The sequence below is a fragment of the Scylla paramamosain genome, chromosome 35 (assembly GCF_035594125.1).
Source record: "Scylla paramamosain isolate STU-SP2022 chromosome 35, ASM3559412v1, whole genome shotgun sequence".
Taxonomy (NCBI): domain Eukaryota; kingdom Metazoa; phylum Arthropoda; class Malacostraca; order Decapoda; family Portunidae; genus Scylla; species Scylla paramamosain.
In genome coordinates, this window is record NC_087185.1 from 11,355,634 (window position 1) to 11,374,301 (window position 18,668).

Here is an 18,668-nt window from a genome sequence, read left to right on the forward strand (position 1 = left end):
CACACACACACACACACACACACACCAAGCACCATATTAAAAAAAAAATAACAGCATAATTGGAGGGTCCACGCTACTCTGAGTCCCGCCTGTGTGTGCTGGCGTCTCCGATTACCTTAGTGAACCTCAGTGTATTAAGTTCCCGTCCCTTAAAAATAGAGCCACAATAGCATGGCCAGAGAGAGAGAGAGAGAGAGAGAGAGAGAGAGAGAGAGAGAGAGAGAGAGAGAGAGAGAGAGAGACTGTATCGTGTATTGCCGAGTGATTTAGTCATTTTCATGCTTCCTGGAGTTATTATTTGTTTCGTGTGTGTGTGTGTGTGTGTGTGTGTGTGTGTGTGTGTGTGTGTGTGTGTGTGGCGGGGTTTAAAGTCTTCCTGTTTATTTTTTTATTTGGAAACTATATTAAAAAAAATTGTTCGGTATTTTTTTTTCGAAAGCTGTTTATTTAGTGCTTTCTCTCTCTCTCTCTCTCTCTCTCTCTCTCTCTCTCTCTCTCTCTCTCTCTCTCTCTCTCTCTCTCTCTCTCTCTCTCTCTCTCTCTACTTAATCATCCCAGCTTCCGCGCAGTCTCTCTCTAAAGCCTTTCCTTGAATTTTGTCATCATACCTTCTTTTACTCAGCTCCCCTTCATCCATTATTTCCACGTGACCAAACCACTTTAATATGTTACGCTCTTAGCCACCACCACAACCACCACCACCAATACCACCACCACCATCACCACCACCATCACATATCCTCATCCCGCACTTCATAATTTGCTTCCTCAATCTTGAAAAAAAAAAAAAAAAAATCCACTCGCTTTATCAAACTCTACTTCTTCATTGCCTTCTTGTTGTAATGGCTTTAAGTGTGTGTGTGTGTGTGTGTGTGTGTGTGTGTGTGTGTGTGTGTGTGTGTGTGTGTGTGTGTGTGTGTGTGTGTGTGTGTGTATGTGTGTGTACTACCTTTGTTTAACACTACACACCCGTCTGTCACATCTAAGTGGCAAAAACACCTTTAATTGACACTTAAATCGTCCTGCTCGCCGCGTCACCTGCTGCCTGCCACCCACTGCATATCATCTGCTGTATACCACCTGTACGTACTGCCGCTTTATCCACCACGTACCTAAGACCATTAATACTTCTATCACCTCTAGCCAATTACTAATACAGCACTAAATAATTCCTCTTCTAATCTTCCTTCTGTTTATTATCAGTTTATAGACAATAACATATCCCTAACATCTTCAGCTCCCCAATAATCACTAGGTAAACAAATCAAGCATTCGTCATCTTTACTAGTATATCTTCCTTTCACCTTTACTTTCCCTTTCACCAGCCAATACCATGCAGCTAATATCCTCAACTACATATTAATCACTACGTAAGCAAACAAGAAATCGTCACTTTTATCTGCGCGTTCTTCGTGTTCCATCCCTTTCTTTTAATTTCCCTTTCCCTTTCGCCAACCTGAACCCAATCTTACTGAGCCCTTATAAATAACACCACAGATATCCTCAGTTACTTCATATTCATTACATAAACACACATGCAATCGTCACTCTTATCAACATATCTTCCCGTCCTTCCTCTCACCTTTACTTTTAACTTTGCTTTTCCTAAACCAATCTCATGAAGTCTTACCAATATCATAAAGCTCAATAATACGAGAACACAGGACAAAAATGGACAAAAAGAAATAGAAGGGAGAGCGAAAGATACAGACAATGAGACTGTTAAACAAAAGTACAGAAACACAACACCTGCAACTCTAAAACAATATCACGGAAAAAATAAATAAATAACTTACAGAAGAGAAAACAACAGAGAAATAAGATGGTCAAGAGAAGCGAGAGGGAAATCTAGAGAAGAGAAGAAAATTAAACATAAACGTAAAACAAGAGAGCCACACTGGAGAGAAGCATGGCATGTTTAAATAAGAAGAAAAGAATAAAATAAAAAAGGGAAAGCAAGAAAAAAGAAGCGAGAGTGAAAAACAGAGACGAAAAGAGAGAGAGTTAAAGCAAAGGGCACAAAAAAAAAAAATTAGGCCTACAACACTAAATAACATACTCGTAAATAGCAGAGAATCAAAGAAGGGAAGAGAAGACAAGGCAGAAGAAACAGACGCGAGAGTAAAGGATAAGTAACAGGAGAGAATGAAACAACACTAAGAATAACAGAGGTGAGTAGGAGAGAAAAGAGGGAAGTCAGTCTAAATAAGAAGCAAGGAATTAAATAAGAAAAGAAAAAAAAGAAAAAAAAAGGAACTAGACAAGACGAGAAACAGAAGCTGAAGTGAAGAATAAAAGTGAGGAGAAAATGAAACACTACTAACAGAGGAGGCGAGGCGTGCAGCATGTGTTCGTCAGTGCCCCTAGTCGCCGCGCCGTCCCGGGAACACCTTCCATGTAAATGACCCTTTTTGTCCACCCGTGAAGGCGGGTTAAAAACAAAGCTGCTTTTTACCTCACTGGGTTCTGTTAGCTAGTGAGTGCCAAGGGAGAGGGAGAGAGGGAGGGGCAAGCTAGTGGAAGTCAGGGAGAGGGAGAGGGAGAGGGGTAATGGGGAGGTAAGTTAAAAGAGGAGAGAGGGTTGGAGGAGCGGGGAGGGAAACATGGAGGGTGAGGTAAGTTAGAGAGTGACAAGGAAGGGGAAGAGGAGGGAGAGGAAATGGGAGGGTAGTGAAGCAGGGAGGAAAGTAGTAGGCGGAGGTAACGGGGGGAGAGGAACAGGGGGAGGTAAACTAGAAGATATCAAGGGTGAGAGAAAGGGGAAGGAGGAAGAGGAGGGGGGGAAGAGCAGGAGTGGGAAGAAGAGGAGGAGGGAGCAACGGGGAGTGGAGAAGAGGAGGAGGGAGGTTAAGTTTATACTGCACACGAGAGCACATACATTAGCATGCACACACACACACACACACACACACACACACACAGACTGTAGTAGTAGTAGTAGTAGTAGTAGTAATAGTAGAAATAATGAGGTTTTTGGTGGTGGTGAGAGTAGAAGTAGTAGTAGTAGTAGTAGTTATTGTTGTTGTTGTTTTTGATGTTGTTGTTGATGTTGTTGTTGTTGCAGTATTAGTAGTAGTAGTAGTAGTAATAGTAGTAGTAGTAGTAGTAGTAGTAGTAGTAGTAGTAGTAGTAGTAACATTAGTGGTATAAATAGTAAAACCCATCACATTTGCAAATTCTAAAGTTAAGTATACAACTAATCATCTCTGTTCGACCTGATTAATAAAAAAAAAAAAATTCAAAATTGTAGAAAGTAAGACACACACACACACACACACACACACACACACACACACACACACACACACACACACACCACTGTATGCTACAAGGACGAAAGACAAACTGAGTGAAAGAACATACGTGAATAAAGAGAAAAAAAAAAAAAACAGTGACACGAAAGGGGACAAAAAAAAGTGTGTGTGTGTGTGTGTGTGTGTGTGTGTGTGTGTGTGTGTGTGTGTGTGTGTGTGTGTGTGCCTCGGTCAGTGACAAAGAGATACCTAGGTACATTGTGTTCATTCTCTGCGACACACACACACACACACACACACACACATGACAGCAACACAACCTGGGAAAAGTAAAACACGCTTTGCCAAACGAAATAACCAACGAGCAAACTCTCTCTCTCTCTCTCTCTCTCTCTCTCTCTCTCTCTCTCTCTCTCTCTCTCTCTCTCTCTCTAGGATGCAATAAAAAAGTTAATTCACGCTACATGAAAGGAAGGTCAGAATGAAACATTCACGCTCCATGCTTCCCTGCACGTTCCAATCAATGCAATAATTCCCGGAGCCTCGCCACTCACAGCTAAGAGGGATTAATAGATGCTGCAGCAACTGAGGGAAAAGGACAAGAGATAAATGGTTTGTCGTGTGTGTGTGTGTGTGTGTGTGTGTGTGTGTGTGTGTGTGTGTGTGTGTGTGTGTGTGTGTGTGTGTGTGTGTGTGTGTGGTGTGTGGTGTGTGTGTGTGTGTGTGTGTGTGTGTGTGTGTGTGTGTGTGTGTGTGTGTGTGTGTGTGTGTGTGTGTGTGGCCATCGTGCCATCGTGCACACAACAGGACCGTATTCTGAAACACATCCGCGCCGGATCTCCGCTACATTCAAAACCCTTTAGTCTGTTTGAAGTGACAAGGGTTTTCAAAAAAAAATTTTTTTAATGGTTCTAGAGACATTATTAACATTATCAACATTATTACATTATTATTACATTATTACATTATTATTACATTATTACATTATTATTATTATATTATTACATTATTAACAGGAAAAACATTGTTGAGAACCTGACTAGTCATCTCTGGTCTCTGAAAACAGTCGTGGTGAGAGACTACAGTGTTTTAGAATGCAAGCCTCAAGCAGGTGTCCCGGGCAATGGCAGGACACGTGGCGGCAATGGTAGCAGGAGAGGAGGCATCATGCTCCAACAACGACAAACACAGTTGTCAAGTCTTGACTTGTCTTGTCTTGACTTGTTTTGTCTTGTCTTGTCTTGACAACTCTTGACTTGTCTTATCTTGACTTGTCTTGTCTTGACAAGTCTTGACTTGTCTTGTCTTGACAAGTCTTGACTTGTCTTGTCTTGACAAGACTTGACTTGTCTTGTCTTGAAAAGTCTTGACTTGTCTTGTCATGACAAGTCTTGACTTGTCTCGTCTTGACAAGTCTTGACTTGTCTCGTCTTGACTTGTCTTGTCTTGACAAGTCTTGAAGAGTCTTGACTTGTCTTGTCTTGACTTGTCTTGACTTGACAAGTCTTGACTTGACAAGTCTTGTCTTGACAAGTCTTGACAAGTCTTGACAAGTCTTGACAAGTCTTGACTTGTCTTGATTTGTCTTGAAAAGTCTTGACTTGTCTTGAAAACTCTTGACTTGTCTTGTCATGACATGTTTTGACTTGTTTTGACAAGTCTTGACTTGTCTTGACTTGTCTTGACTTGTCTTGACAAGTCTTGACTTGTCTTGACAAGTCTTGACTTGTCTTGACAAGTCTTGACTTGTCTTGAGAAGTCTTGACTTGTCTTGACAAGTCTTGACTTGTCTTGACAAGTCTTGACTTGTCTTGACAAGTCTTGACTTGTCTTGACAAGTCTTGACTTGTTTTGACAAGTCTTGACTTGTCTTGACAAGTCTTGACTTGTCTTGACAAGTCCTGACTTGTCTTGACAAGTCTTGACAAGTCTTGACAAGTCCTGACTTGTCTTGACAAGTCCTGACTTGTCTTGACAAGTCCTGACTTGTCTTGACAAGTCCTGACTTGTCTTGACAAGTCTTGACTTGACAAGTCTTGACTTGACAAATCTCTCTTGACAAGTCTTGACAAGTCTTGACTTGTCTTGACAAGTCTTGACTTGTCTTGACAAGTCTTGACTTGTCTTGACAAGTCTTGACTTGTCTTATCAAGTCTTGACTTGATACAGTCAAGACACAAGTCAGGGACACAAGTCTTGACAGAGTCTTGACTTGTCTTGACAAGTCTTGACTTGTCTTGACAAGTCTTGACTTGTCTTGACAAGTCTTGACTTGTCTTGACAAGTCTTGACTTGTCTTGACAAGTCTTGACTTGTCTTATCAAGTCTTGACTTGATACAGTCAAGACACAAGTCAGGGACACAAGTCTTGACTTGTCTTGACAAGTCTTGACTTGTCTTGACAAGTCTTGACTTGTCTTGACAAGTCTTGACAAGTCTTGACTTGTCTTGACAAGTCTTGACAAGTCATGACAAGTCTTGACAAGTCATGACAAGTCTTGTCTTGTCTTGACAAGTCAAGTCTTGTCTTGTCTTGACAAGTCAAGTCTTGTCTTGTCTTGACAAGTCTTGTCTTGTCTTGACAAGTCAAGTCTTGTCTTGTCTTGACAAGTCAAGTCTTGTCTTGTCTTGACAAGTCAAGTCTTGTCTTGTCTTGACAAGTCAAGTCTTGTCTTGTCTTGTCTTGACAAGTCTTGTCTTGTCTTGACAATTCTTGTCTTGTCTTGACAAGTCAAGTCTTGTCTTGTCTTGTCTTGACAAGTCTTGTCTTGTCTTGACAAGTCTTGTCTTGACAAGTCTTGACAAGTCTTGACAAGTCTTGACAAGTCTTGTCTTGTCTTGTCTTGACAAGTCTTGTCTTGTCTTGTCTTGACAAGTCTTGTCTTGTCTTGTCTTGTCTTCTCTCTCTCTCTCTCTCTCTCTCTCTCTCTCTCTCTCTCTCTCTCTCTCTCTCTCTCTCTCTCTCTCTCTCTCCACACGGACACCAGCACAAACACAGAGACACTAACACAGTCATGACCGTCACAGGAATTTTCCATACATACAGAAAACCGCCATGCAGACATACGTACATACATACATACACACTGACTCTCCACAAACGTATACACATACATATACGAGGGTTCTGTGTACACACACACACACACACACACGCACACACACACACACACACACACACACACACACACACACGAGTTCTGTCTTTACACAACTTAATCTGTCAGGTAAACACTAGTGACAAAACAAAGACGTTTTTCTTGACCTGGCGCGGCGGCGGCGGCGCTCCGTCAACTGCCTTCTTGATCACATTTCTACGATATTGAAGAACCAGCAATAAAGTAAATAAATAGAAAATAAGTAAATAGATACATAGATAAATAAAACTCTGGTGAAACAAAAGTATACAATGTTTATCTTCAACGTTTCCATGATTCAGTGTGGAAATCTCTCCCATTTTCAACAACATTCTGAAACGTTTTCGCGCTGCACAGACTACTTTCAAAAGGCTGCACTTTAGTTCAAGTTACACGGATTTTTAAGGATATTTTTTCTGCTCAGGTGAGAAACTAAGAAGAGTTTAGCATTATTATCAGAAGAAACACTCTTGAGGAGCCGACTAATCATCTCTGTGGCCTTTGAAAACAACCGTGGTGAGAAGGCAAAGCATCTTTTAACACATGCCTTTATATAACGTAGCTTAATGGAAGGCAGGACGGTAAAGGCAGTAACAACACAGTGGTGCCCTTTGCCTCCTCGACCTCTGCCTCCTCGCCCTTTGTCTTGGATTACTGGGAGAAAAATCCTTTATCAACTTCTTTGTCGAGTGCGTATAATTTTGCACGACAGGAGAAAAGCAGGATTTTTTTGGGTGTGTTTTCTGTTTTTCATGTACGCTGCTGCTTTGTTATTTGGTTCCTTTCAAGGTTCACACACGCACGCACGCACGCACGCACACACACACACACACACACACACACACACACACACACACACACACACACACACACACACACACACACACACACACACACACACACACACACACACGGTTAACAGGAAAGAGGTAAAATAAATGAAAGGTAGAAAAATTGAAGATAAGAGTAAAAATAAAGGTTAAAATATATATATATATATATATATATATATATATATATATATATATATATATATATATATATATATATATATATATATATATATATATATATATATATATATATATATATATATATATATATATATATATATATATATATATATATAAATTGATGATAAAGACCATAGAAAAGGTGACGAGAGAGAGAGAGAGAGAGAGAGAGAGAGAGAGAGAGAGAGAGAGAGAGAGAGAGAGAGAGAGAGAGAGAGAGTGAGTGAGTGAGTGAGTGAGTGAGTGAGTGTGTGTGTGTGTGTGTGTGTGTGTGTGTGTGTGTGTGTGTGTGTGTGTGTGTGTGTGTGTGTGTGTGTATGTGTGTGTGTGTGTGTGTGTGTGTGTGTGTGTGTGTGTGTGTGTGTTTCTCTTTGTTTGTGTGTCTCCTCTGTGGCTGGTGCAGTAATCTGTCCACCGCCTTGCCCAGTGCTGGCTGGCTGGCTCCTTGTATCTCACTAATCCCATGCGTACACGAGGCTCTTCCTGACTTCATTTTGGGGCCTTATCACAGAACTTTTCCTCCACCTTATTTAGCTGCGTTCACAGGTTTGATGAAGGCGCCTCACCCAAACCACCCCCTCAAAAAAACTCCTGCTTCTGTTTCTCCTCCTCCTCTTCCCACACTTCTCCGTCCACTGTTCCTCCACCGAAATCGTCACCGCAAAAAACTTGTTGCTTTTCTTCCTCCTCCTGTAACTCCACCTATTCTTTCTCCTCCTCTGCCCACTCTTATTCCTCCTCCCATTCTTCTTCTCCCATATCACGCCCCAAAAATCCAGCTTCTCCTCCTCCTACTCCTCTTCCTTTTACTTTTTCCTCCTCCTCCTCCTCCTCTGTCCACTGTTCCTCTACCCAATCCTCTCTTCCTTCATTTCTAAACCTGTTTCTTTATCATAATTTTCAGGCTTAATTCACCCTTAAGCTCTTCAACCAAACTCACTTTACTCTTAATCTTTTTTTCGTATCATATCTTCCTCCTCTTCCTCCTCCTCCTCCTCCTCCTCCTTTTTGTCCTCCACCCTAACTATCCAGCCGAACCTCTTATTTCTTTATCTTTTACATTTTTATCTTATCCCATCCACATCCTTCTTCATTCTGCACCTCTTCATTCGTCAATTGCAGTCCTTTTCATGCACAATCTTTCCTCAGCAAACCTTTTTTTTTTTTTGTTTACTCTCAATCACTCTCTCCTTCATCCCAAAATCTTCTCTCTCTTAACCAGAATCCCTAAAAGTGCCCTCTTCTTTCCCTAATCATATCATCTATCTCTCTTCTTCCTCTTCCTCCTCCTGTCCGTCCTTTTCCTCCTAACCCTCCTCCTCCTTTTCATCTTCCTTCTTCATTTAGTCTTTCATTCCATCTATCGCTTCTAAACCTCCCATTTTTTTTAATCCTTTTCAATTGTACCTTCTTACACCCAAGGCCTTTTCTTTTTCTCTCTCTAACTTTTTACTCTTTGAATAATCCTTCTTCATCACCGAACCCAAAACTTTCCTTTCACCACCCCAATCCCTAAAACTACCCTCTTCTATCCGTGATTGTTCCTACAACCTCCTCTTTCACTACCAATCCTCTCCTTCACAATCCTTCCTTTCTTTCACTGCAACCCTTCCTGAAGTCCTTCCTCCTTCACCCCAAACATTTCTTCCTTTATTCCTTCTTCCTATCGCCACAAACCAACACTTCCTTTTCGTATAACAATTTTTCCCCTCCATCACCACAACCTTCCTTTGAAATCTTTCCTTCACCGAAACTTTCCACTGAGACATCCTCCTTTACCCTACACTTAGGTGAGGTAAATGTAGATGAATTGTATAAATATTTCGTAGATAAAGTACATACAGGTCAGTTAGCAAATATCCCGTATAGGACAATAAGATAACAAAAAAATGACCCTAAATGGATGACTGCTAGGTTAAAGCATTATATAGGGCGTAAGAGAAGTATATATAAGAGATTAAGGGCAGGTGAAGAAGTGTTAAGGTCACAATATAATGAATTAGTTAGAACAGTCAGGAAGTTAACGAGGAAAGCTAAGAGCAATTATGAGTTAAAGGTAGCCAGCCAGGCGAAGACGGACCCCAAGGGATTTTATCAGGTATACAGGACGAAGAATAAGTATACTATAGGTCCATTAAAGGCAGCAGATGGGGAGCTGGTTAGTTCTGGGGAGGAGATTAGTAAGCTTCTGAATGAGTATTTTTTAACTGTCTTCACCCAGGAAAACATGCAGGGTATACCAGATAGTGAACAGGTGTTTAGAGCAGATGAGAATGAGAAGCTGACAGATATTTCCATAACTAGGGAGATAGTGGAACAGAAGATAGATAGGCTAAAAAAATTAAAGACAGGTAGGTACAGAGTACGAGAAAGATTTAGAAGTTATAGTTAGCTCTGAACTCCGTCTACGGAAACAATGCATAGAAGCCAGAAACAAGGCAAATAGGGTACTAAGATTCATTTTAAGGAGTGTTAAAAGTAGAAGGCCGGAAGTAATATTAAAGTTATACTTGGCGCTGGTCAGACCTCATCTAGACTACGCTGTGCAGTTCTGGTCTCCACATTACAGGAAAGATATAGGTCTATTAGAATCAGTACAGAGGAGAATGACTAAAAGGATACAGGGGATGAGGAGTGTTCCTTACGAGGTGAGGTTGAAGCTGTTAAATTTACATTCTTTAGAGAGACAAAGGTTAAGAGGGGACTTGATAGAAGTCTTTAAGTGATATAAGGGTTATAACAAGGGAGATGTAAGCAAAATTCTTAGGATCAGCAACCAGGGTAGAACAAGAAATAACGGGTTCAAACTTGAAAAATTTAGGTTTAGGAAGGAGATAGGAAAAAATTGGTTCTCAGATAGAGTGGTAGATGAGTGGAACGGACTCAGTAATCATATTGTTTATGCTAGGACATTAGGGAGCTTTAAGAGAAGATTAGACAGGTTTATGGATGGGGATAATAGTTGGAAATAGGTAGGTATATTTCATACAAGGACTGCCACGTGTAAGCCTGGTGGCTTCTTGCAGCGTCCCTTATTTCTTATGTTCTTTTGTTTTAACCCTTATACCACTTAAAGACTTCTATCAGGTCCCCTCTTAACCTACGTCTCTCTAAGGAGTGTAAATTTAACAGCTTCAGTCTCGCCTCGTAAGGAATACTCCTCATCCACTGTATTCGTTTAGTCAGTGAGACCCAATCTTTTTTTTTTTTTTTTTCATCCTCACATTGCCTAAAAGGTCATGTGTGCGGTGTTATGTTGAAGTCTATGTGTGTGCATTTATGTAGCTAGAGTTGTTTTGTGTGAGTTAATGTGGTGTTCTTTTCTTTTTTCTTCTTCTTCTTCTTCTTTAAGGGGGAAAAAAATAGGGTTTATAAGTGTGTGTGTGTGTGTGTGTGTGTGTGTGTGTGTGTGTGTGTGTGTGTGTGTGTGTGTGTGTGTGTGTGTGTGTATATTAAAATAAAACTACAACCATCTAGTATCACTCAATTCCTCAAAATAATAATAATAATAATAATAATAATAATAATAATAATAATAATGATAAATGGATACAAAATGTCATCAGAATTAAAAATACCATGTCAATTGGACATCTGAAAGAGAGAGAGAGAGAGAGAGAGAGAGAGAGAGAGAGAGAGAGAGAGAGAGAGAGAGAGAGAGAGAGAGAGAGAGAGAGAGAGAGAGAGAGAGAGAGAGAGAGAGAGAGAGAGAGAGAGAGAGAGAGAGAGAGAGAGAGAGAGAGAGAGAGAGAGAGAGAGAGAGAGAGAGAGAGAGAGAGAGAGAGAGAGAGAGAGAGAGAGAGAAATTACCTACGGGCAAGAAGAGCGATAGGGTGCCTTGTTCCTGCTGTTTCTCTCCTGCTCCTCCTCCTCCTCCTCCTCCTCCTCCTCCTCCTCCTGCAGGGACTTGGAATTACATCTCCCTTGTGACATGTGTCTGTATTAATAGTTTGGCCGTAGGTTTGCTCTCCTTTCCTCTCCCACCTTCCTTCTCCATTGCTGATGTGCTTTTAACTGTCTCGACATTCCTGACTGACGCGAGTAGTTGGGAAATTGCCATGGGGGTCGCCCATCCTTATATGGCAAGCCATGACGGCCCCCATTTCATGGGGGGCCGTCATGGCTTGCCATATAAGGATGGTCGACCCCCCTGGCAATTACCCGGAGTGGCGATCCATTTCAGGATGGAGACCCTGGCTGTAAATAGGGTGTTGGGGATGGGAGAGGGGAGGGGGGGAGGGGGGGAGGGGGGAGGGGGGAGGGGGGGGGTAGGATGGGAATCCCACCCCCACCCGCAGGAGCGACTCTGATGGCATGCCATATTGCGAGTAGGGACCTCATCAAGTTGCAAATGGGGAACCTGACAGCAATTTTCCGTAGACTTCAGTGGCAGTCCATTTCAGGATGGAGGCCCAGGCTGTAGATTAGTGGGGGTTGGGAAGGGGGCGACATCAGGGGGTGGGTGGGGGGGGGGGAGGGAGGGGGGAGGGACGGTGACGGCGACACTGACGGAGAAGAGGTGAGGGGGCGTGCGTCCTTATGCTTCGGCGACGATGGAATGACTAATGAATCAATGATGGTGGGCGGAAAATAATTGAGTGAAAAGGGGGTGGACGGGGGGAGGGGAGGTGGGGGGGGGGACTGGCGGCCAGACGTGGCAGCCGCCCGCCACACACGCGTGGTTAGGGGGACTCTGACGGCGCTTGCCATAGAAGTCGCCCTTTCCCTTTCATTCACGGAATCCTGGAGGGTGGGATGACTGAGTGTTGCCATCACGCGTTCCCTCCGACATCTCAATACATCCCCTATGGTCAAGGTCGTCGCGACTGCCGCACGAGATCCCGTTACCTGTCCATCCTTTTTACCTGGAGAAAGCGTCTGTGACGGCCAGGGCAGAGCGGCGGCCTCTTCCACTTTCACCGACCACCAGCGGCATGGCTGACGTAATACTTATGTCGGATGGCGGTCTTATTACTATCATTATTATTATTATTATTATTATTATTATTATTATTATTATTATTATTATTATTACTATTATTATTATTATTATAGCCGACACGTGCTCCCTCCGATATCTCAGTACATTCCCCTATGGTCAAGGTCGTCGCGACTATCCACGCCGTACCGCCATAATCTCCAGTCTGCCGACGTATATATGTCATGAAAAGGTAAAGTTTAAAGTCAGTCTGTTAGTTGACAGGGTTTAAAAAACATGTCATTGAGAGATAGTGACGATATATACGTATACCTATCTTCTCTTGCAGGTGGTAGGTCATTTCCCAACAACACAACAACAGAATTTGAAAACAGAATCTTACCCATTCATTTAGACACCGGCAGGGATTATGAAGTCGGCCTGTGTAATATTTTATTCCCTAAATATTTCTACTGCATTGCGGAAGGGGATCCAAATTCCAGTATATCGTTCTATGGTCGGGTTAAGCAGTCAGACTTTGATATGTATGAATATAATATGTATACCTATCTACCGGAACGGAATATCATCTCCAATTTTACCGATAAGAACATACCGGCCATAACTAAGGCAATTAATGGACAGATAGTGAGAGAACTTCAAGCAATCTTGAATGACTCCTTTAAGATCTATTTCCCTTACTCGGATATCATTTATTATGACCGCGACTTGGAGCGGGTCGTTGTGAATAACGCGATTGTCCCTCCTAATGACGATCGTATTTACAGTGATATAAGTATAAAATTTGCATCGCATATAGCTCACATTCTGGGTTTCAATCCAAATTTTCGCTACACCGTCTACTTTCAAAGATCTGGCGACGGCATTTCATCTTCCGACGCCAGCGAAGCTTCCTCCTCATCACCCATAAAATTATTCGCTCAATACGTACCGCGAGCTGATGCAGGGACGGATTATATGTACGTTTATACCGACATCATTTCCCCCTCGCGATTTGGCAACCAACTAGTTAATATATTAGACGTCATACCACTCCCCGGCGACAGCACCAGTAAAGGTGCGAATTCAATTACGTATAAACCACTTTCTGCATCAACTATAGAGAGTGTGGCCATCAAAATTGCTAATCAAAGAGGCAAACCTATTCAGTTTGAAGATGGGGAAAACAGTGTTACTTGCGTGTTACATATAAGACCACGTTAACTTTGCGTCTCGGACGTAAAATTTTGAAGAGAATCGATCAAGGTGGGATAATGGGTGGAGTGGAGGATAATGAAACAGGCAGGTGTTGCCTACTTCCGAGTCAAGGCACGCGCCTCGCGACCATCTGCGCAGGAAGCTTCAGTGTTTCCCCGCGCGGCATGGCGGCCGGGACAAAGTGTTGACAATGTTATAGAAAAAAAAAGAAAAGAAAATGGGTGTTCACTGTGGAACAGCAGAGGCGCGGATTTTATGTGAAGTGTGTGGGAGATGGCGCACTAATCCATCCTGCCCCTCATGTGTGGAAGACCAGTGTGATTTATGCGAGCGGTGTGGACTTCTGTTTCCACATCCACCGCCAGAACACACCTGCGAAGTTGGCAATCCTGCTTCTTCTGGTAAGCATTATTACTTATTTTGGCGGGAATGTATAATAATAAAGATGAAATGACTGTCAATCTTTACAAGTTTGAGCTCTGAGCACATCTTCCTGTACAGGCTCACACTCGATTGAGGTTGAGCAGAACGGCGGCGTAGAAGGCCCACGTCGGCGGACGTCACAAGGCGACATCCCACGCGGAGGCGGGGGAAGAGGTGAGAAAAAAAAAATACTACAAATAATAAAGCAATAAATACGGTGCCACCGCCACTACTAATATTCTTTTTTTTAAGACTCGCCACGGCCGGGACCGAGTGGATTATCGGGGAACGTATTCAATTCTTCCGAGACTTCAAGTCCTTCACTACCTACACAAGGTAAATATCAATTCAATAATAATAATAATAATAATAATAATAATAATAATAATAAACTGTCGCTGCTACTTCTATTTTTTCTTCCCAGACACGCCACAAGCGGAGGCGGACCACGATGAGCGCAGCATGGCAGGAGAGTCGGCGGATGCAGACCTTGACGAGCGCGGGATGCCGGAAGAGCCGCGGTTAATTGACTCGAGGGAAAATTTTATGAGGAGCTTCACCAGACATCAATATGACATACCTGATCATGTAAGCAGAGATCCACTCGGTCTACTTACCGAATACAGGGAGTTCTTTATACGGGAAATTAGATCATATTTCACGTCACACGGCTCGCCATTCCCCCCCACCCTGAAAATATTTTCACACATTTCTCTGTTACTAGTGAAATTCTCTACCTTAGGCGAGGATGAACATCGAGTCATTCATATTGCTTTTAGAGCACGACTGATCACCTATCAAGATGTGCCTGACCTTGTTGATTTATGGATCCATCAGCTGAACAGTCGGCTGGAAAGCCTTACCAGCGAGACTGAAGGATCTGGTTTTATCATTTCAAGAGTACAGAATTTTTTCATCAACTATTGCTTGCACGTCGCATGTAGTGGCATAGGAGATTATGTTGCTTATCCTAGAGGCGTGCGAGGAGGGAATGAAATTTTCAATCCTGATGGCCGACATTCATCCTGTGTTATTCAGTGTTTGGCGGCTTTCAGACTTCATCTCGAGGTGTACCTTGGAAAAGAATTCCAAAAATATTACGGAGACGGCATGGCGGAGAGAAATACGTCACGCGCGGAAAAGTAGGCAGTCCAGTGACTTGGGAGAACTTGAGTCAGTTAGAAAGGTTAAATTGTCTGTCTCTGGACGTTTATACACTGACAAAAAGCGGTGAGATATACTATTTAACATTATCAAGAAAAGGCTCGCGGAAGTATAAAACTGTAGTCTCACTCCTTTTACTAGGTGGAAAACATATGACGCTCATTAAAGACGTGGAGAAGCTGCACCGGAAATTGACGAGAAGCAGCCCCACCCCAGAGGGTCATCAGTTTTGCAAAGTATGTTTCAGCTCAGTTCCCAAGTCTGTCAGTTTGAGCGATCACGAGTGTCACTGCGACTTCACTCAAACTCTTCTCTTTCCAGGTGACGGTGAAAAAGTATAATTTAAAAATTTTGCCTACACCTATCAGCCTGCATACTTAGCATTTTTTGATTTTGAAACTATGATAAAACCTAAGGAGAATAGGAGTGTGATAGCTGAACATGACCCAATTGGATACTCGTATCTCATCATCAATAGGCATGGAGATGTCGTGGAAAAGAGAAGTTATTTCGGTGAAGATCCCGTGAATAATTTCATTGATAGCCTATCCAATGCTTGGGGAATCATCAAGGAAAGTGTAGTTAGCTATCCAATTAGCATGTCTGCGGAGGATGAAGCCCACTTCAAACGTCAGCGTCACTGCGAGCTCTGCCATCAACCCTTTAATGTGAAAATCCCACCTCATAAACATCACGACCACTCATTACCACAAAATAATTACAAGGGGGCTTTGTGCGCGCGATGCAACCTCCAGTGTCGTGACATGAGGAAATATCTCATCACTCTGGCACATAATATGAGCTTTGACGTCTCCTTAATCATAAAAGACCTTCACTTGCCAGAGTCGCACGTGGACATCCTTGCCAAGTCAGAATCGCATTTATTGAAAGTAAGGATTAAGGAATTGCAGTTTCAGGACACGCTTTCCATTATGAATGCTGGCCTCGGTCATCTCGCTCAGAGTCACGTGCAGGCGGGCTATAGCACGCGTTACGCCCAGGAAATGGTGAATTACCTCCCCGAGGATGTAAGGCGTGTAATTTGCACTCAAAAACAGTTTCTTTGTTATGAGTACATCACCGACCTTGGCCGCTTAGAAGATCGACAATTGCCACCTCGTGAGGCATTTTATGACACGCTCAAGGGGAAGGCTCTGCCACCTGGAGAATATGAACACGCTCAAAGCGTGTGGAGTATGACATCCTGCCGCACTTTAGGCGATTACATAAGACTGTATTGTGAGATTGATGTGGGATTATTAGCCGACACATATCTCAAATATAGATCATACCTGCATGAATTTTATGGGCTGGACGTGTCACATTACGTGTCACTGTCTTCTTATGCTTATGACGCTTTTTTAAAGTCGACAGGCGTTCAACTTGATCCACCTTACGACCCTAACATGTATCACCTGATCAAAAGAAATGTACGAGGAGGCTTTGTAACTTGCGTCAGGCCACACCTGCAGTCAAACCACGAACCCGACGGTGGACCCGGCACCTATGTGTTTTATCTGGACTATAATTCATTATTATGCAAGCGTTATGTGTTCCCCCCTGCCTATGGGTGACATCAAAAAGCTTTCTCAGTCAGAGATGGATGATTTTTTTGAAGTTGGCATCCAGAATCATGCGACAGATGGTGACGTCGGTTACTGGCTGCATTTAGACAGCTGTGACGTTTCCCCCGACGTGGCTCGGATCACGGACGAGTTCCCTCTGTGCCTCGCACACATGACTATTACAGAAGATGACATCTCGCCGTACAGTAAAAGACTGTTAGAAGCTGAGGGTCGTAAGCTGGGGAGGAAAAATCGTAAACTCGTGGCCAGTCATAAGGGACTGAAAGATCATCTCATCAATCTGGAATTGCTGCAACTTTTACTCTCACTTGGACTGGAAATACAATGTGTTCATGCTATATATAGCTTCAGACAGGCTCCATACCTGAAACCTTTCATAGAAAGGAACGTCGCTCAGCGTAAAAATGAGACGTGCGCCATTAAAAATCGCATTTGCAAACTGATGTCAAACGCAGTTTATGGTAGATCCATGTTATCTGAAGTGAAGTATGGCCTCCAGTAGAAATTAGTGACAAAAAGAAAGTCTTTCCTGAAGTATGCAAGAAATCCATCCTTTAAAAGGGTCCACCAATTAGGCGAGGACCGAGTCATATGTGTCAACAGTAAGAATACGATTAAAATCAGGCAGCCAAATTACTTGGGATACCATATTTTAGAAGTGGCAAAGAAGTACATGTACAACTTTTGGTATCGTGTCATCAAAGCTAATTATGGGGAGAGAGCTAAATTAGCTTATGAAGATACTGACAGTTTCATTTTCAGTCTGCACATACCTACAAACTTAAATGATGGACTGAAACATGGACCCATGGCAAATTTTCTCGACACCAGTAACTTTGCTTCAGATCACCCGTGTTTTAATGGGGAGCGGAAGGGTCAACTAGGCTTGTTGAAATCTGAAACCGGATCCACGCTCATCAAAGAGGCGATTATATTAAAGCCAAAGATGTATTCGCTGCTGTTGGAAGATGACAAGCAAGTATCTCGAGGTAAAGGCATTCCAACTCACCTTCAGCAAAATATATTGCATCAGCAGTATAAGGAAACACTTAATAATGTCGCATGTGGGATGGTGGATTGCTATAATATCAGGAATGTGAAAGGACAAATTTGTACCACTCGTATGCGAAAACGTACGTTGTCACATTTTAACGACAAGCGCTTTCACGTCGATGGCTATACCTCAAGGGCGTATTATCACCCCGACAATGATCCGCGGGAAAGAGATGTGGAGAATGAGATGGAAGAGGAGGTGGCGGTGGATGTGGGAGAGGTGGAGGTGGATGAGGAAGAGGAGGAGGAGGAGGAGGAGGAGGAGGAGGAGGAGGAAGAGGGGGAGGAAGAGGGGGAGGATGGGGTAATGAGTGGTCTGTGGCGTGATCGGGAGAGACTTTCCGCGGCATTATTCACATCATGATTAAGGGGTAGAGAAAGAGAGGACGTAGCTGCTAGCAGACGCCCTTCATGTAATGTAAAAAAACATTTGCTCTGACCACGTAGGCTAAGGAAGAGGGGGAGGCGGGGGATGGGTTGTGTCGTGATCGGGAGTGGCCTTCCATGACATTATTCACGTCATAATTAAGGGGTGGAGAGAGACCGCGGCCGCTAGCAGCTGCCATTCATGTAATGTAAGAACATTTGTTTTGAGTATGGAGTTAAGGAGAGGAATGAGGAGATTGTTCATGTACTGTAAGGACATTTGTACTGTCCACGTGGGATAAGGAGGATGAGGAGGAGGAGGTAATGTAAGAACATTTGTACTTAGGTTAAGGAGAGGGGGGGGGGGAGGAGGTTGAGGAAGAGGTGTGGGTCGGGGGAGATCCACGTCATAATTAGAAGGCAGGGATGAGGATGCAGCTGGGAGTTTAGTTATGCTGTTACCTACATGACCATGTAAATAAAGGTTAAGCAATAAATACTGTAAACATATCGTAGCGTCTTTTAGTGACCCTCTG

At 42.9% G+C, this 18,668-nt stretch overlaps 1 protein-coding gene across 1 annotated transcript; it reads left to right on the forward strand.

Moving 5' to 3' along the window:
• Positions 1 to 12,908: 12,908 nt before the first annotated feature.
• Positions 12,909 to 18,444, forward strand: LOC135090659 (uncharacterized). The gene is made up of 4 exons (XM_063987612.1): positions 12,909 to 13,941; positions 14,042 to 14,137; positions 14,216 to 14,299; positions 14,388 to 18,444. The coding sequence occupies exons 1-4, from the start codon at positions 13,758 to 13,760 to the stop codon at positions 15,107 to 15,109; spliced, it is 1,086 nt and encodes a 361-aa protein (XP_063843682.1). The 5' UTR covers positions 12,909 to 13,757; the 3' UTR covers positions 15,110 to 18,444.
• Positions 18,445 to 18,668: the final 224 nt, after the last annotated feature.